This window comes from Odontomachus brunneus, unplaced genomic scaffold, assembly GCF_010583005.1.
Source record: "Odontomachus brunneus isolate Ranch 3 - 2012 unplaced genomic scaffold, Obru_v1 Obru_scaffold_052, whole genome shotgun sequence".
NCBI classification, from domain to species: Eukaryota; Metazoa; Arthropoda; class Insecta; order Hymenoptera; family Formicidae; genus Odontomachus; species Odontomachus brunneus.
In genome coordinates this window covers 788,694-809,565 of record NW_022639502.1, presented here as the reverse complement: position 1 = coordinate 809,565, position 20,872 = coordinate 788,694, and the positions used below count along the sequence as shown (strand labels likewise).

At 39.5% G+C, this 20,872-nt stretch overlaps 2 protein-coding genes and 1 long non-coding RNA gene across 4 annotated transcripts in view; 1 reads left to right on the top strand and 2 right to left on the bottom strand.

Moving 5' to 3' along the window:
- LOC116845490 overlaps positions 1–4,786 on the top strand; it is an 11,206-nt gene extending 6,420 nt beyond the window's left edge. The window contains exons 1-4 of one of the 2 annotated variants that reach the window (XR_004378253.1): positions 580–856; positions 2,547–2,719; positions 4,112–4,226; positions 4,432–4,786. This is a non-coding gene — a long non-coding RNA (uncharacterized LOC116845490). Of the gene's footprint in view, positions 1–579; positions 857–2,546; positions 2,720–4,111; positions 4,227–4,431 lie in introns of those variants that run through there. The other variant, XR_004378252.1, reaches the window with a different exon arrangement.
- A 1,459-nt stretch (positions 4,787–6,245) lies between these two features.
- Positions 6,246–7,979, bottom strand: LOC116845509 (neural-cadherin-like). Its single transcript, XM_032818280.1, has 4 exons — positions 7,830–7,979; positions 7,701–7,718; positions 7,279–7,461; positions 6,246–6,257 (listed from the first exon to the last, which is right to left on the bottom strand). The coding sequence occupies exons 1-4, from the start codon at positions 7,977–7,979 to the stop codon at positions 6,246–6,248; spliced, it is 363 nt and encodes a 120-aa protein (XP_032674171.1).
- Positions 7,851–20,872, bottom strand: part of LOC116845480 (neural-cadherin-like) — a 78,479-nt gene continuing 65,457 nt past the window's right edge. Inside the window, exon 11 of the mRNA XM_032818217.1 lies at positions 7,851–8,019. Within this exon, the coding sequence (XP_032674108.1) occupies positions 8,002–8,019 (18 nt within the window). The 3' untranslated portion in view covers positions 7,851–8,001. The remainder of the gene's footprint in view (positions 8,020–20,872) is intronic.

Below are 20,872 nucleotides of genomic sequence, written 5' to 3'. Positions count from 1 at the left end.
GGAAAAAGGGTTGTTCGTGCTGCATGCATGTTTCATACTTTTCGCTTTTAAAAAGAGATGGACGCCTAATCAGATGCTTGGAAGAAACAATCGAGTTGGTTGTCTCGTTTTTGCTTCTTCAAACATTCCAATATACTTCTGTCTAGTTTTAAATACGAAAAGTGCGAAGAGTGCAAACAACATGAATAAACCTATTTTTGGGGAAAGAATCGAATCGATTCAGAATCGGGCATCTCTAGACAATAGAAATCTAGGAAATAACTGAATGTTTCCGATCGGAATTGATTCCGAAGAAGTCCATCCCACACGGCACAGAAATTTCAAAAAGCTATCAGAAAGGTTTCAGAAACATTGAACCTTTTTGAAATCTTCCTGAAATCTTTCTGAAAGCTTTTTGGAACTTCTGTGCTGTGTGGAATAATAGGTTTTGATTAATACACGCACCGCTCATTTTATTCTTACATCGAAATTATGACTAACTGCTATATATATTCTTTCTCTCTATTTCTAACTTCAAAAATATATTCGGAAAATAATCCTTATATCACGACGTCAAAATTGTTTGAAATGGTTCGATACGTCGCGTAAGGATGCTGAGACGGGTTGGTGGCGCCGTCCGACGGTGCTTCAAAGAGGTACCGTATCTCAAGCAATTTGAATTATAACGTACCGGGAAACACACTATGGCGTCAAGCTCCGAGCACAACTTCTGGTATCTTCCAATGTCATCATGGTGAAATGGCATATAATGGTACGATAACGTTATTACAAGCCCGTACGTTAAAGATACAACGTGGTGTGACGCACTGCCTGTCGTTCGAACTGACCTACATGCCTTTGTAACCCTTTAATTGTGGTACGTAGCGTAATGGAAAAACTTGATTAAATCGGGAGCAACACATATTTTCATTATGTTGTTTATACAACAATAATTAAAGTGCATCATATAGAATCCTCACCTGTATCTTTACGTGTATCCTCATCTGTACGTGTGTGTTTATGTATGTTGTGCTAAATATATCTCATAAACATGTATATTTCATATTGTTCTACGTATATTTCTGTAATTAATGCATGTATGGTGCTTGTGTTTACTTTTGTGATTTAAGCCAAATTATAATATAATAATTTTAAAATTATACGAATTTTGTTCAAAGAAGGAAGTTAGGTTATGTACAAGCTACCGTATCGAAGTATTTGCGTTACGCGATGTTATTCCACTCTACGATTGCATTTTGTTAACTGTGTTATTAATTGTGATATTTTTTATAACTTTCTTTTCGTTCGTACAAAATTTCCCTTTTTCGGACAAATTCGTACCACAATCGCCAATACGACGAGCACGTAGGGATGGACTAAAAAGAAGACAATATCGAGTTTGCAGGAACGGGATTACAACGCGAACGCTCGACTGCATGTCGGATCGGTCGTCCACTCGCCTCGTGTCCCTTTTGTGTCTCAGTGTTGCGCGCATTTCCGTCTCGCAACACATTCTACGGTCGTGCATCGCGCTCGCACTTGCAAATGGGATATGCATATTTGACAAATCTTTTGCGCACGCGAAGGACTACGCATACTCTGCCTCTGTAATCGACGAGATTTACAGTCGCACGTGCATTTCGCGTTACCTAATCGGCAAATTTCCAGTGGAAATTCCGCGATATTTCAAAACCCCTTCGCTTCCGCGTGCTGAGTCGAGTTCTCCCCGTTTTTTCAAACAGCTGCATCATGCAGCATTTTCGCGAAGCTGTTCGCTTAAGAACGGTCTCATTTTTGTTTAACGAAGAGAAGATGAATTTACCTTGTAGCATCAAAGTGCATACTGACGTTTTTTTACTCAATAGCTTTCCATTTTTCAACTCCTCTCAAAGTAAGGCAAGACTTTTATATTTAATTGTTTCATAAAATACATATTTTTCCAGAAATAAACTTTTATGTACAATTTAAATAGAGAAATAAGATATAATTTATAAATATGATATAAAAGAAATTTTATATATTTTAATGTTAGTTTCTTGAAGATGTTTAATGAACTAAATAATTTATATATAAATTAAAAGGGCCTATACACATCCATGAGATTTAAAGAGTGTCATCCTTGAAATATGTAACTTTGTGTAATTAGTCGACTATTAATTCTTGACTTTACAATAAAAGCGTCTAATGCCTGGACATATTTTTAACTCTTATTGTTTAAATCTTTAAATATGGATATTTAAACACCTTTGAATATTCATATTTAAAAATCGAAACAATAAGAAACAATAAGAACATCCTCAGTTAAGAATGTCCAGATATTAAATACTTTTATTGTAAAGTCAAGAATTAATAGTTGATTGATTACACTAAATGATGCATTTCAGGGATGATACTCTTCAACTAATCTTATGGACAATTACAGCCTAACAGATCTTTTTCAATTTATTATCAATAAGTAAAGACTAGTAATGTAAGTAAATAATAGTAATGTTTAAGATTAAATAGTATCCAAGCATTAGTACATTGACTTTATACAAAAAGCACTTAATCATTCTTATTATTTACAGGGACTGATGACTGATAGCATTTCGCAAGAACCAACCGCGTAATCTACAGATGGAGAAGGTGCAGCACAAGCGCAAGGGAATGAAAATGCAAAATGCTGGTGAAGGCATCCGCTCTAAAAAAAAGAAAGGAAGTCGAAAAGTTGACCGTTTCATCAAAACTTGGAAATTGCAAAGTAAGCCGCATTGGCCATTACACTTTCAAATTGAGAGAACAAATTGATCTAATTTTAGATCAAGCTCGAATCACCATCCGCGATAGCTCCGGTTCGTTTGCCCCGGAAGCAGCGAGCTAATATCTTAATATTCAGCGCGTTCGTGTTCGTTATAATCGCAGTCGCATCGGTATTACAAAACGCGTACCGTAGCATAGCAACCCGGTTTCAGCGCAAAACGAATGATAATCACGCGATTAAACACCCGGCACGAGTACACATTCGTGCGAGCTAGCGCGTATCCGTTAATGCGATCATACGTGATAAATTCAACGCCACTCAAACGCGATCATCGGAATTGCGTTACACTATTACGGAGTTTACAGCGTTCCCAACGGGCGGAATACAGTTCCGCTTGCTATGTGAAATCATTAAAGTTTCGACGCGCGACGGTCTAACTTATAGCTGTACAGTGTACATCCGAAGCGTACATCCTGTATCTCGCCCTTATTCCCCAATTCCCGACTGCCCCCTGCCCCCAACCTCAATCAGGACTTTGACGACTGAGCTCTCTTAAGTCTCGCTCAAGTGTTCTGCTATAGCGCAATACGAGTTTGTTCTTTAGTTCTTTTGTGCGGCTCCGATGCAATTCTCCTGCAATTGATCCACTCGAAATCGGATCTCTGCGGTAAAGGATCGGCAAGACCGCTCTATATCTCGAATGCAATGCACGTTTTCGTTGATTTTTCATTATAAGCGAGCTAATTTCCTCCGCGCTTCTTATTAGTTATCGTTTTATTTAATAAGCAGGAGTACGTGACGTAACTGTGTAAAATATCTTTCTATTTATTTGATAGCAGTTGCGTGTGTTATACAAGAACGCGCGCAGTGATTCTACTATATATACGAATATATATCAAATAATCAAATATTTGTGATCCAGATATGTTTTAAAATGTGGTATACATATACGTGAAACACTTAAATAATTCAGTAAGTCATTGACTTCTATGTATAGAATTATTTTGACTGCAAGCCGTTACGAGACTGAATACGTTTCAAGTTTGGTGCGACAAAGACCGCGCGACCTTCAACTCAACACAGTCGTAAACCTAGACATAAAAGCGTATCACGTGTGCCGTATCGCTTGTTATTTTCAATTATATCAAATCGTTCGGAGCACCAATACGATATTTCGCAACGCAATCATTTTGTCGAGAGCATCAAAAGCAATCAAACGGTAACCTCACGAAATTCTAATGGTTTTTATCATGTTGGTTATTCATTTAAATGTAAAAATAAATTATTCCGTGTTATTCTATCTCTATTATTCTCATCAAGTCTACGTATTAATTTCAAACAATCTCTCCACCACTGTGGACTAATTAAGAAAATTATTTTCTTTTGTTTCAGACACGAACTTGTTCAATCACATTCAATCGGAGGTAGCACAGCAGAGTTGTAGTTCTAGTGGGCGCTAATGCGGCACCGGAGGATCCGACTCGGGTTGAGCACAACTGGCTCAAAGGTACATTTATTGACTTTTTATACTTCTCAATGTATCTCCTATTTTCTGTTCTATTCTATTTAACGAATAAGATTTGTGTGCTTCAAAAATTGAGATAGAGCTTTTAGAAATAATAAAAACACAATTGCAAAACTTCTTCATATCTACATATTTGTTCGTTAAGCCAAATCTCAGAGTCTAATTAGAAAATATTTTTCTGTTTCAGATCTAGATATAGCAGAAAGTGGCCGACTCTGATACGCAAATGGTGATTGGTAAGCAAGAATTGGGCGAAAAATTAGAGGTGATGGATTTTTTTAATAGTTAAAAATTTTTTTAATTGTAAACAGTGCGATTTACGTAGTCTGTAGATTTTTGCATGTTAAATTTTGCATATACGTGTATATGAATAAGAATCATTGAGTAAGATGCAGTAGTATAAGTCGTGCTCTTTTTGCTTTGAAAATCGAATCAATGATTACTAAATTAAATTTATATATAATTACTACATGATAAAAAACAATTTACTATTATTACACGCTATATAAGGCGAAAACAATGTTTGTTATGTCTACCTCATATAATCACTTTTGCGTATTCTTTATTATTAACAACAAATTTTTTCTAAAAAAACATTTTGTGTTTTTTGCTGCTTTATTATTTCTCGTAAAACATCATGACCTTGCAAATATATATAATTCATAAATATTGACTTATATCACTGTCACGCTCGATGATACTACTTTTTGATATAAATATTGAAATGACGTCAAATAAGATTCGATATTTAGACTTCGCAAAGTGCGAGTCATGTGTTAAAATTGCGTTTCCTCTCGCGTAATTCGCGTTGCGTTCTCCGCGGTCATTATTTTTCTAGATTTTTATACGCAGATTTACATGATTATATTTTACCTGATTATATTTTGTAAAATGAGAAATACAAGTTTCGTTAATTTCAACGTGACTATTTCGCGGATGTAACGATTCAGTTTTTACTAACAGACATATTTATTTCTCGATTGCCGCGTTTTATACTTTCCAATTTTATGCACAAAACGTCACTTGTAATACGGTACGTTGGCTAATAGACACGATAATTCTTCATAAAAAAAAAATCGAAAAATAAACTGCGTTTACGTTTACTAAAGATAGGAACGTCGCGGTATTCGCGATTATTTTGTTCGCTTACGGGTTAATAGATTTTGCGAACGCCACAATTTTTTATTTTTGGTTTTTGCACGAATATTCGTGTCAACCAATACGTTCACTAAAGTGACGTATAAATATTCACGGTATATTCACGGTAGTCGATTACATATACGGTGTACACGGTGGTCGATTATATTTTGCTCGCGTATCGCTGATAGATTTGGTAACCGCGGTATATTTTTTTTTTTTTACTTTTTCTGTACTTACATTCGCGTCGCGATCACGTTCTTTCGAGGAATACGGACCGTTGAATCGAGTACGCCGAACATTTGAACAGCAAACTTTGTGGGGGAATTTATGAGCGGCCTTCGCAAAAAAATACCACGAATCTATCTCCGCAGCTACTGCGGAACAGACTTTGCATGTACATCGCAAAGTGATCTTCGCTGAAGGAAAAAAGCGGAGCCTTCGTGCGTGAGATGATCATGCCCCTCGCTCGATATCTTTGCTTATACATAAGTCCTTCTCGCGCTGCGAGTTCATTGAAATGACAGTGCAAGACGTATTGAAAAGATCCAACGAAGTTACCGTTAAATTTGATATATTCATTTCGCGCTTCGTTTCTCAAATTAGTATTCGCGAGTCTCGTTTCTCAAATATTAAAATCGCTCCGCGAAACGGAGCATTTTCTTTTTCGTTCTGGAGTACGCGGAAAACATTGCGATTTTCATCTCACGGTTCTCTCACGCGATTCACGAGTGCATTATTAAAATACCGGAATTTACGGTGCTTTCCATCGCTATCTCGTCAAGATATCCGTTGAACGCCGTTAAAACTAGAATATTAATCGCATCGCGAGTAAAGTGCAATCGACGATGCACAGAGCTTGGATCATACGGAGTTCTGAATGCAGAGGGACGCAGATGGATGCAGTTCGGATGTGGCCGGGGAGTTTCGTCGACGGATTTAGTTGGACATCAGTAAGACCTTTCAACGCGAACTGGTGAGCGTACAATCTCAACACTCGCAGAGTGTATCAGCAAATTATTAGTAATAGTAGTTATTATGTAGCTGTAAATCGCACTGTTAAAAGAAATTGCTATGAAAACTAGATGTTCTGATTTATAATATCCGAATTATATATGAAAAAAATGTTATTCGATTATTATTATATAACTCTGGATATACAGATTACTTTCATATATAATTCGCTTTTGCTATTTTATTAACTTATTTAATTATATTTGTTTGTAACAAGATATAAAATGATAATTGTCATTTTACATTTTACATTTAATATATGTGACAAAGAAAGACCATGAGAGAAATATATATTGCAATTGTCTTTTTTACTTTAAAATCTGATATCTTTACGTGCAATCTAATATGACTTTAATATCTGATATGTTTATATTTGGAAAGTTTATTTTCAAGCTGTTTTAAATCAGTACGAAATATGAATATGGGAGGCAAGTTTCTATAGTTACAAAAATCCAGCAATTAATTCTTTTAACAAAGGAAGATTCTTTTTTAATTTGTGTTTTTCGTGGAAAGAAAATGACAAAAACGTCGCGAACGGAAGACAACCGGAACAAATAAGCATTGTTTCGAGATACTTAAAATAAAAATATATGGTGTTTTTTTTTTCATATATAGCGGCGAAAACGTGTAATCCACTTCGTACAAGTCAAAATCGAGCCGTATTAGAGGATTATCTTCAGATTTAGGTTTCAAATAAGAAATGAAATACGAACTGTAGTGTCTGGGTAGGTTACCGTGTCTGGGGAGCACTTTGCTCCTAGCATAGCATCACATTAGCCCATAATTAACCGGTCGATATCGGCAATTATTTCACCGCTATCGCCATGCGTCCCCCGAGACACGTAAATTCGTTTTATTACAATAACACGCGACATCGATTTACCTGATTATTAGGGAATGTTCCGTCCTTGTCGATAGCGTTCACCTGGGTGACTTTGCTACCCACAGGTTCACCCTCGAGCACGGTCTCCTGTTCTCGTTCAGTGAACAGTGGTATCTCGTCGTTAACATCCTCCAGCATAATATACACGGTCGCTTCAGAGGCCAACTGTTGAGCTCCATTATTCTAAAGAAACAAATTTGATCACGCGGTTACGAAAGCTCGAGCATTGCGTGATGTCGACTTCTTGGTGCTGCGTGCTTTGTTACACAACACTTACATATGATATTTTATTTAACATTGTGTGTTCTCTTTAAACTTCACTTCTTGAATTTATATTTAACGCTAAAATACGCGCGTAATACAAATAGAAGCCGAAATTCGATATAGCAAAATAATATCACGATAATTTGGTAAAGTTTTACCATTGTGTGATGTAACCACTGAAAAACAAAGATCACCCAGCAACACCAGAACGTGACATCACGGCGTTCCCTTTCATAAAACAATTTAATTATGCCAACATTTCCTCATTCGCGGAGGACGAGTCGTACCTCCACTCGTATGGTGAGATTATATTCCTTTATGCTCTCGTAGTCCAACGGATGGTTAACCTTAATGTCGGCCCAAGTCACCGACTGCTCAGCGCGTTGCTGAAGGTAAAACGTATGAAACTTGTTGGTCTGCGCCGTGGAACCGGGCATTAAGTGGTAAAAGACCGTTGGATTATTGTCGATTCCAGAGCTGTCGACACACACAAAGGCACGTATTACAAAGGCGCGTTACCGGTTGCTCCGGGGCGCCGAGAACGACTTAACGAAACGGAAACGGAAAAACAGAAACGAGAACGGAAATCTAAGGTGGAAGAGAGAAGGAGAGAGAAAGAGAGAGAGAGAAAGAAAGAAAGAGAAAGTCGTACACATATTCGATACTTTGAAGATGGAACAACCGATATTCTTACGTGACTGTAGAATAGAATAGAAAGACAGTTGTTACATACTCGGCTATGTAACGGCTCGACCTCTCTTCGACGTTATTGTTCCAGCTCCAAGATACGGATATACAGGATACCCGCGACTAGACGCGCTTCCTTTTGTCAATAGATACCGTGATCCGCATAAGGGGAACGTAACTTAGCGTTGGATGAGGAAGTACGCTTCAGAATTTCTTATACTATAATTTCATCAAATACGTTGGAATCGTGAATGTGTACACGTAGTTGCATCGGCAGAAATCGTTAAAGAATATCACTCAATAGTCCCGTAACAACGTGATTCAAGTCAGCCAATAACAGTGTAATTATACTGATAGGGATACATATGCACTGTATATACCGTGTCGTTCAACTCGATCCTTAAGCTTTAAATTCTGAATTGAAATCAATTTGCGCTGTGTTTAACTATCGAGAGATTATATCTCGCAGAAAAAAAAGTCGTAAATATCGAATATTCCAGCCACTTAAAAATCCACAGACAGAAAAGGATAGCGCGCGGTCGTTTTGGAGCATCCCGTACATATGTATACCGAAAACGGACTATCGTTACTGTCAATATAACGAGAGGAAAAATGTCTTGAAATAAAAGATCGTCATGCGATGCGACGCGTACGCGTTCGCACACGCGTGAACGTATGCGTACGCGATCAGAGAGAAGTGATAGACAAGTAAACGATTTGAAACGGGTCCGATTGTCGTCACGGAAAAAAGAGAGACTCCTTCGCTGGGATGTGTTATTAACATATCTAAAGTAAAACGAGGAGATAATGAATACTTCAACAACACAATCTCACTGATCTCTATACACTGTGAGCGCGGCACAGAGTGGCAGTCATCGTCGACTGCATCTTTTCGACGCGATCATCCCTGACTGCACGTCCAGTGCGGAAATTGAAACCGGCACAATCTCGGCGATTACAAGTCTCCGGGTGGTGCTTGTTACGCGAAAGTGAGTCAATCCGTGAAACTAAATGACACACATAGCTGAGTAGGCAATATAAAAGTCCGCAGGTCAAACTTAGCTCACTCAAAACTATCGGAGTTAACTCGCTTCTTCGTAACACACCGAACGCACAGCGTTCTCCGATCTTTACCTCTGATGGAATAATTGGAATGAAACACGTCGGTTCAACGCGAGAACAGCTCCAGGCTTCAGGTCGTATCGGAAATTGCAACTCGTCGAAATTATGCTGATTACGCGTATAGCGATCAGTGGTGGCTTTACCTAACGCGCCGCACGTCTTTGCTTCCCGTCGTTCCTTTATTTTCCCCTTCCGTTTCTTTATTCGATACGTTTACGCACACACACACACACACACACACACACACACGCACACACACATACATATATTTACGCATGTACAGTCGTACATGTCCGCACGCGTTAACAGAGCGAGCTCTTTTCGAAGGACGACCACAACCCTAGGCAAAGTTCACGCAGTCAAAAGGCACATATTTGCTGCTCTAGCTACATTCCCTTTCGCTCACGCGAGTCAATTACACAATTATCCCCCGGCTGTTGCCACTGTTAATTCGATTGCAGAAGTGTTACGCTTTGGCTGTGTGTATATGTGCTGTGTGTATTAGGCGCGCGAGCTTTGTTCGAACGCGGAGTCGAGCTCGCGAATGAGTGATTAGTCGATCAGACTGTTATTCGCCGGTGTATTGTTGCTCGCCATGTTAGAAATTTTACTAAGTCCGGATGAAGAGAGCGCGCGCAGCGGGAAATGATACAGCTCGATGTTCACAGGGATAATTTACACACGAGGACAGGCGACGAATGTAAAAGACTTTAGCCGCAATTAACGTGTAGTTTCGCGCGTAGTTTATTAACGAAGTGAAAGCTGAGTGTGTTATGGAAGCGCGATTCTCCTCGTCCTTACGTCCTCGAGTCACGTGTATCAACTTGTTTTAGCTCGCGAAAAGCGCAAGTACGTTGAATTGTTGAAAGTTCAAGTAGATGGCTGATTTGCAAGTTAAAATTACGTGTCCGATAAGATTAACATTTTAGCCCGCTATTGCGGAACGTTACATCGTCGTGGCATGAGACACTCACATTACACTGCTAATGCTTAGGAGAAACGACGGGCAGTCGGTGGAGAGCTTAAAATCGGTAATGTAGTTAGCTCGCTCGTAAAATTCCCGTAAAGTTTTACCATAGCGATTTAAATGCCACGGCAGGTCCACTGCGAGCAAGTTTAAAATGCTAAAATCTGCATCAGTGCGTCGAAAAAGGAAAAAGAGAAAAGATGAAAAGTCTTCACGCGGAAATATTATCAGATAAGGTGAAAGAATTTTGCGATATTATCCGACAGATTTTATTGTCATATATATATATATATATATATATATATATATATATATATATATATATATATATAGAACAGATGTTATATATTGTCACGTAGTTCAGTTTACATTGACTACGAGACACAAGTCAAGTACGAGATATAAAACAATTGTAAAAACCAACGACGTAGACGCGTCGAATAAAATTGGAAGGTAATGTGAATTATGACGAAATTAAATGACGAATTTAAATTGACGCATATATCGCGGTACTTCGCGCAAACGACGAATTTTAATTAAAAGCAAATTGGATAGCGCGCATACGTATAATTATTGAAAAGTACACGAAGCAAAATAAATTCTTTGAAATTTTCTACCAAAGGCAAGCATTATTTAGCTTTTTTAAATACAGCCGTTCAATGTCTCTCTTCTATCCAGCTTTTTTAAACAGTTTGTTAAACCTTTTTGATGGATTATGTTGTCAACAACGAGCTTCTAATTGACAAATTCAATCTGCACAACGTAAAATGTTTTCGCAATCGCGTACACTACGAAATTTGACGAATTATCGAAGATATTTCCGCGTATCGGTACCTATTCAATATATTTTGGACAATATATCTCTCATTTACCCATTATAATTTAATAACCGACTAAAAGATGCAAGATAAACTTCCGCCTCCAAAATCTCGCCGGAACGATTATCGCGCTCTTCGTCGCAGCAAAAGTTACGCGGGATTCATTAACTACAATTAACCTTCATTTACTAATTCGCGATTCCGCGGAGCTTCGAAATTAATTATTTCGACAGCGCATTATCGCTTGGGTTCTAATTCGATTTAAATAAATTGTCGAGTTGTAACTTGAACGATTATCTTTCCGAAATGCATAAACCCACTGCAGGAGCACCACAGCAGTTGAATTAAATGAAATTGATTGGGATTCATTTCGAATTTAATCCAAATTACAAATTTCTAATCTTTGAAATATCAGAACATGAAACATTAACAGTTTTACATTCTTAAAGAGAATAATACATTTCTCATTCATTGATAACTGATCAATATAGTACTACGGCGATATCCTTTCTCAATTTCCTTGGAACTAGTGTTTTTAAAATGTTTTATCACGCGCGCGTCAATAATCGGTTATATAATTCCAGGGAAAGAAATTATCTTTTCTTAATTCTACTTTCATCTTGTTATCGCAAATATCGATAAACCACAGCGCGTGTCAAGAATTTTCCAATTAATTTAATTAATCTAGTCCCATTAATTAATCTACATTGGTGTCGAGTAGATGATGAAATTTGCGGCGGCTTTAATTCCTTTCAATTCGTTTTAATTAATCTAATTTTTACGAGAGATCCGTAAAATCCCCCTTAGGGAGTTATTCTTCCTCTCCTAATTAATTCCCGTAAATTCATAACAGTCTGACTCAATATAATCGTCCGTAAGTCCGGGCTCGGCTCATCGATCGAACGAACCGCATGGCTCTATTACATGCGTGTTCGATCGCCCGATCGTGTTGCTCGTCTATGCACCCGCGCCCGCGCGCGCATAGACGTGTGGTGATTGCACTCGCGCGCATGTATGTGTGGTACGTGTATGAGGTGTGTGTGTATGTGTGTGTGTGAGGTGTATGTGTAGTGCGTGCTCTCCCTTGTCGCGCCGCGTATGAACGATGTATGTCGCGTGTACACACGGCTGTAGCACGTACACAACCCTTCTGTCATCCGTTAGACGTTCGCGAAACGTCCATCGATCTGGAAGGATCCCGCTGTCTCCCGAGAGGGATTCCTCCCCGGTTCAAAGGGTGCGCGGCCGAAATTGACAGCGCCGTTTGTCATTTCGAACACGGGCGCGACGTTGACGTCCTACACAGGACGGAACCGCCGACCGTAATTTTCATGATCGATGCTTTCAGCAATTTTTATTTTTCTCCGACCGATATATACGACTATTGCACTTTTTGAGAACAAAGACGAATTTTACGAGAGATGAAAAATGGGGAAGCTTTAGATGAGAGCTAGCGAAGTTAAGTTATATTGTGGAATATTCACGTTGAATGGAATTTTTTCTTTTAGATTTTTAATGTGAGATTTAATGTGAGAGTTAGATACTGAATGGGGAATATTAAGAATATGTTACCACACGATCACTCTTTTTCGCGAGATTTTAATCCAGAGAAGCGCGTAAATTCTAAATTTATAAAACGACTAAAAGTAAGATCAGTTATCCTAGTAAGAGTATCGATAACAAGACATAGAAATGAAGTATGGGATGAATTTCGTAATGTGATCTTTCCCCTACGAAAATTACATTGGAGACCATATTATATATTCTTAATCTTCAACCTGGAATATCGCGATACTTGAATTCTTAATAGAGTGAGAATCCAGTTAGAATGCAATTTCCTGAGAATTAATTGAAAGATTAAATTGCTTCGTTTCCTCGCGTTCTTCCGAATCGTTGAATCTTTGACACTAGCTATCTAATTAAATTCCTAATTAAGAAGGAGTTAAGGGCGAACGATCTCTGAATTTATCGGAAAGGATATGCTCCTATGAAAAGCTCGTATGAAAGCCATTCTTGCCTTTTCTAGATAATCTCGTTTGCACATATAGAATCTCGCGTAGAGCCCGTTTTACAATGACTGCTCGTAAAAGATGGAAGTTAACTCCCTCTCAGATTGCCTCTTTTATTACATGCGAATGTACAGACGTAGGTGCATAGATGTCAATATAGATGTCAATCTCGAAATCATTGCTTCTCGCAGGAAAGATATTGCGAGTATAACACCGCGGGCATACTAAAAAGTAAGAGAAAGGGATATTAAAAGTCGATATCTTCACGTGACATTTAGCAACAACGACAACGTCCACTCGATCGTAGGGATCATCAATTTGCTTCTCTTCAGTGAAACATGATTCTGCTAATAGTCCTATCTCTCGCGATATCCATCTCCACCGATCTTTGCAATAAATCACCGCGTGTATTGCCAATAAATCGAGATCCGTGTCTCCCTCGAACGCGAAATTAAAATCGACGCTTCAGTTAGTCCTGCATCTGTCAAACTTACGAATTCATATTTTATCTCGATACGAAAAACCGATGTGCGTCTCCCATCTCGGATGTTTAATGAAACATATTTTCTTTGAGTGCTCTGAAGTATCCGATGCTTAAACGCGTTGTAATCTCCACGGAAACGAAATTAGGGAGATAGTTAACTCGTGCAAAATTAAATCAAACGCGCGTCGTTAAACCCGCGCGTATGCTATCGCCGTGTAGATCTAAACTCCGTATTTCAAACGTTAAGTGTGAGAGACATCTTAGCCATTGTACATCACGCTTAACGAGATCCGCGAAAGATTCAATCTTCAGGCATCGCCCTGGTAGCGCCGTTAGCGGAACAGGCTCGTTTGTGAATACGCAAGGATCCGTTAAGTGCTCATGCTCCTCTCGGAGCTCAATCATTTAAGCCGCGCCGTGTTACATTTTAAACGTCGTCGCGTTAAGTTCGCTCGGAGCGAGATATCGCGAGATACACGCTATATCCTTTCCGCTTCAAGCGGAAAGCGAGTTTCAGCATTAAAGTAACATTTCCCGGGGGTTCTTAAGAGGCCATTCGGATCTTAAGTCACGTGCGCTTCGCGAGTGCGAGACGTCACCCTCGAGCGCGCCCCGAGTGATTTCGCACATTCGAATTATTGGAAACTACGCGTCTGTATCAGTGTGAAAGTCCTTTTGTATCTGAGAAGCGCGGGCGAAATATTCCCCCGCGAACACTTTAATCACGCGCGAGCACGTCCAAATTGCGCTCAGAACGATATTTTTACCTATGGACGGGGGGATTTTGCGTGAAAAACGTTGACATTCTTTTTCTAGAGAAAGCACAAAAGCGGGGAACAGCTCGACGTATTTTACGATTAATCCCGATAGCGTTTTTTTTTTATCAGTCGTATTTCTCCGACCTAACATAAAACTCGAGCGATACCATCTATTCCGCTACGAGATGTAACAGGGAGTGGCAGTTCTAGTTTATGAACCATATTTATCCGAAGCATCTTTGTGCTGTATATTTAACGTAAAAAGAGGACAGTTCGACCGACTTAGATGATTCTAACCTTTTCCATGTAATGGAAATTCTAGCTCTTACACACACACATAAATTTCTTAGTTTCAAATAAACTAAAAGTGATTTTTGCAAAAATACATACAAACTATAAAATGTCCTTTTAGCATCAAACATGCTTGCTTCGATTCGTACATCTGGCACTCGCAGCGACTTTTTTCGCGTGAGTTTTTTTATTCATGACTGATGAAACATTACGGACGTAAGTACCGCGAGTAATCCGTTTACTATCGCGTATAACCTGGAATACACTTTTATTTTTTATATTTGCCGTGCAAAAACCCACGGGAACGTCGAGAGCAATGTGCATCGAGCCGTGCACATCGAATCCTGCGATTGGCGGCGGCGACGGCGGCGAGAAATAACACGATATATCGAATGGATGTACAGTAAAATTGACGCACGGACATTTTCGACCATTAAAAATCGCAGAGAATACTATGTCGCAGTTTAACGGTATATGAAAAAAAATGACGATTAAGTGATATACGGGAAACGCGCACACATCGATTTACTGTTTTCATGTCGCGCGCAGCGACCTAACCGATATTATATTTCAATGTATACTTATAGTGAAACTTAAATGCAAATGTGAATACTCGACGTTTATCGTATTTGTGTGTGTATAGATTATCCGAAATCTTTTACTCTCAGAGTACTTTTGAGATTGTACTTGTTCGTCGTTTATTATGTATTGAGGGAATGCTGAAGCTGAAAACTTTACTGACAGAATACTGACATTTTTCTACAAAGTTTACGTCGCATTGGTTTTATACAGAATTACAATTACGAATGCTTTTACGCAATGAAAGTATGTGCAAAAATAAATAGGAATATTGCTCAATATATATGTGACGAAAACAAAAAAAAGATTGAGTATAAAATCTCAAGCTATTGACGTAATATTTGCCTGGTCCAAAAATTCCGTAGCTTGTATGTATCAAAAGTGTGAATGTTCTAAACAAAAAAATTTTAAAGAACATTACTGTATCTTTGCATCTGAATTCAGAAGCTTAAAAATATCAAAAACTTTATAAAAAGATTTTCACGCATGCGTGGTTAAGTTTCTCGCTGAATATGATAAACCAAAGCAACACACGTAAGTTCTGTATATACAAGAAGTACGAAAAAGATAATGTGATTGTGTTAGTGACGATCGTCTCTGCGTTATCAATATTTTTCCAGTTCGTTATCGACTTCAGCATCCCCTTAACTTTAGTATTATTCATATCTTATTGGACGCCTATCGATCTCGAATTACACGAAATTAGAGAACAAATTAAATAAAATTCGGTTAAAGTCACGAGTCACGACGAAATTTCTTTCAATGAATCCGGCGACCTTTGTTTCAATAAAGATTCAATTTAGAGTTTTAATATCGGATACTTAGTGTCAGGAATTTAAAAAATACGGAGCAGTAATGATCTCTAATTAAATTCCCGTTGAGGAAAATGATGATGTCATCAAAGAATTTGTCCTTAAAAAAGAAAGACGGATCAAAGGGCGCTGTATATCGAGTAAATAACGCTTGATAGTTTGCACTTTCGCGATATTGAACATTCTCTAGCGAAGCTATTTCCATCGAAAGATAATTTTTGTGAATATCGCGAAGCTGCTTCGCAATACTCATTTAAAATTCGTTTAGTGCGCGCGTTATAGGACAATGCTCCTTAATATTGACAAAATCGATGCGGCTCAAAACGCGCGGTTAATATCCTCTTCTATGACGACGCGACTCGATCAAATTTCGTGTCATTATCGCCACTAGAAAACCGAACCGCTGTTTATTGCATCGCGTCATCTTCGAGAAATAAATAGCCAACATCACGGAGATATTGTTTATGAACCGATACGTAACAAAATAACGCGCGCAACAATCCTTCGTTTTGCTTAGTTGACTGCGACTGCGAGATCGGTTTTAATTCTGATTAATCTCGTTTATTTGTACTCGGTTAGTTTTGCGAGTGATCGTTGACATAAAAATTTCGACGCAATTGTCCACAGAACTTTTGTAGTCCTCAAAAATCTGCATAAATATCGTCCGAACAAGCAAATATCTGGTTATTTAGCTTTCAAAAACAAATATTTTACGGACTTTTGTTGGCTCGATTTTCTCGCGCGTGCAGTCTCACTAAGCACTTGCCGCGCCGAACAAAGTCGCATGAAAAATTCGTTCATCGTCAGTGGCTGTCGGGAATCACCTCAAGTAAAAAAGCTCGTTATTTCGAGGAGCACGCCGGTTTATCCTCGGTACGCAGCCGGCGTCGCGCATATTACGCAATGTTAATATTAGCCCGTGTAACGTTAGTCCGGAAATGAGCCCTCATGCGGCGGCCAGATATCGGTCGGCCGTCCCCTCCGCTTATAAATGAAATATCCATTTCTTGGCAGAGTTTAATTTACCGCTCGTTAATCTCGATACACGATCGGTACGCGAAATAGACTAGCGTCACCGTGCGCGAACATAGCGCTGATTAATCCCGATTCGCTCGTTATCGAGGCCATAGAGGCTGGATGTCAATTCGGGAAAATTCCCAGATTACAGACAGAACAATGGCGCAACCCGTGCCCATGACAAATGATGCTCGCGCGGTGATTTTAATTGCTCATTATCCGCGAGCGACGTCTAACGGACGGTATCGTGTCAGGTGGCGTTATACGCGCGTATATGGTGGTGTGTCAGTTAGTACAGCTGATAAGCGTGACCCTTAGTCCCAATATTTGCACGTGAGTGAGTCTGTGAGTGTGTTGTGCACGTACGTGTCGTTCAACTAACTTAGGTATGTGGGCAAGAAGCGGGCATGTTTAAGTAAAAGTTTGTCGCATAGAGCGGCGCGTGTGTGTTATACGAAGGCACAATTAGAAGATGTAAACCTTTCACTCTTCTCTTCCCCCTGCTCTTCCACACTCGGTGCATAACTGTCCCTGAACCATTAGTGCGCGGTGACGATGCAAATGTGTCTGTATGCATGTGTGTGTGTGTGTGTGTGTGTGTGTGTACGTACGTGTGGATGTTGTATGATTATCGGTGTACGTGAGCGTATCGTTAACTGGCTCCGAAACGATCTTATCTCCATGAAGAAATACTTTCTAAGCGATATTTATCGGTCATCATCCAAGCTTGGTCAGATGTTAAGAGACAGAAAAAGTAATTCACTTTACGGCAATAGGAAGTGATTTTTAAGAGGAAGTTCACACTGACAGAAATGCGAGCAAAATATTTTTCTACGATGAGACAAAATCATGTCGAAGACGGTTAACTTTAGTGTTCAGCTCACTCGCCAGAAGAAAGTAGGAAGTTGTAGGCATCGCTTTCATTTTGAGTCTCGACCCCTAATGTCTTCTTCTTCCCTTCCCGTGAAAAGAAGGGAAGGATTCCTCACCAATCGATACGTGAACATATCAATCGTCGTGAGCGTCACAGATAGCGACGCGAGTCAATTAGCGAATATTCTTACACGCACGATCTTAATTGAAGGGGTAAAAGTATATAATCACTACTACCGCCCGATGTGGCACGAGACGGTGACTCCAGCAATCAAAGATGCTCTAACTATGTCATCAACTCCAATCTAAATCGTTACTCAACTTGCCGTCGAACGGCGCGCAAAAAAAGATCTCGCCGACAAAAAGACACTACGAGAATACTACTACGCTCTCGAAGAGAGAAAGGAAAGAAAGTACAAAACGAAAAAGAAGAAGAAGAAGAAGGAGAAAGAAAACGGAAACTGAAAAACGCAGGAAAAAAGACGTGATTGTACACGTTGTGTAGACCTAACGCAAGATAAGCAACTGACGAAACATGCCCAAAAATTAATTACGGCATTCACGAAACGTATGTCGATGATTGATATATACTGGATGAGTATATGCGTGTCCTCTCTCTGGCGACGAACCAAGAAGTGAATCGCAGCGATACGAATTAATTGACAAACAACCAATGGGGAGTGAAACGAAAGAAACGTATTATGTACATGTACGGCATACTTTTTCGGAATATGTTCTGACTGCGACTGCGAGGTCCCAGGCATCGGAGGAGGTGGTGGGATCAATCAACGGAAATCATAACTGCGCTCAATCAGTTTGCGGCCACACTACTACTTTGTCGACCCGCGACTCCGCACGGGCACACACACGACGATAAACGAGACCAAAGTAAATTTTGAAAAAAGCCAATCCGGTGCGAAAGAAACGGTGTAACTCAAACTGAGCTGATAAAACAGAGAAAGTAAGACACGATGGCACGCATGAGTACAATAAAAATCACGAGAGAGAAATAAGGAAACGACAAATGGTCGGTCAAATCAACAATGTAGTCCAGGGAAGCATCTATTCGTTAAACATGCCCAAAAATATGTTTACGGCACACACAACAAATGTATAAGATAGATAGATAGATAGAGAGAGATAGATAGAGAGAAAGAGATAGATAGATAGAGTTTTGCGTCTAAATCCGGGCGCGAGAATTCGTCGTGGTACAAAATAGCTGGCAATGACTGTAGTACATATATATAATATATATTATATATATATATATATATATATATATATATTATATATATATCGCTATATATATTGAGTCGCAGCGCAAAAAACAAATACGTGACTTAAAACACCCATCGCTCGTTAACGTTGCGGCTTTACACGCTGTGTGGCGCGAATTAATATTTAATGCGTTTCTTGCCAGGCCGCGAATTCCCGACGAGAGAAGCGATTATCGGCGGATGGATACTAAAGTGTGTATATGAGTGTATGTATATTTGTACGTATGTATACCCGGTGACACCTCTGCGTTCAAACTCGTATGCGTGGCGCAGCGTTGATGAGGGAAGTTGGCGGAAAATGGCGAACTAGCGCGAATAATGAAACGTTTTGCTGCATCCCTTTCCGGCTGCCATTAAAGGAGAATCCTAACGAGTAAACTCTACAGTTGCCGGAATTAATTCCCTGAAATGTCACTAAAACGTCGCTAACGCGGCTCGGCATGCGGAGTTTGCGGTATTCGCGAGAACGCGTAAAATTGGCGAAGTTTGGCTCGACGATGTGCCTAAAATGCAATAATGATAATTGTTGTGCCGATTAATCAGCCGGGAAAATACGTGTCGTGAGATTTTGTACGTTGACAAGATCTTGTCTTTGAGATCGAAGAGTGTATCTCGAGGCAACGCCTTCCAATTCTCGCGGGGAAGTTGGGTCGATGGATTGAAAGCAGCAATTGAATGGTAGTGAAAATGCAATCGCACGAAGAATGAAATAATTTTGACGCCTATTCACGCTTCGCTAGCAACTTATCGCTTTGCCCGCGATACAACAAATTGTACGACAGTATTGTTCCTTGATAAAGTGCTCGCAAAGAAGCAAATTCGGCGCGTGTTTGGGCGAGATAAGCCACCGGAACGTTTGCGTGACGTCAGCGCGGAGGAAAGGGAGGGCCGTATATCGAATTTACAATAAAATGTATTATCTCGCGCCGACAGCACGTAGCACTGGCACCTGGCACCTCTCGTGCTGCGTGTACGTTATATAATTAGCCAATCCGTTCTCGCCATGTGTCTCCGCGAAATCGCCGTTGAAAGCGGCACGTCAAGCGCAAATCTCCCCATTACTAACGTTTTTTTGGACGCGACTTTTGCTATCCGGAAAAAAAGATACGTTCGCGGCGGCTACGCTATATATTTTTTCACTAATATACCGCCCATACAATTCGCCTATGATCCATGACGCGATCCGTACACGATATTTTCCACAAAGTCGCAAATCACTATTTTTGATCGGTGTATTCTAGGATTTCGTTGAACGTTTTAACGACGATATGTCAGTTGTATGCTTATTTACAAGTCGTCTTAAAAATTGTGACATCCATCAATCCGTACTAACTCGACACATTTCTCCTCCGCGGTCTCATAAATGTTAATACCATTAAAATGTCATGCTCACTGTGACCAATTAAACACAAACTACCATTAATATAATTGATGCCTCGATGTGATACGATTTATAAAACTATTGCATCAACTGCGAGAGCGAATTAATGCTAATCTCCGTGGAACAATAAGCGACACGAGCAATTAATATTTAATGGAATGATGGCAGCGCGGTACTCTCTTCCTCCCTCCCTCTTTCTCTCTCTTTCTACCTTTGTCGATTACCGTGCAACAATAGAACACGCGCTTTGTTCGG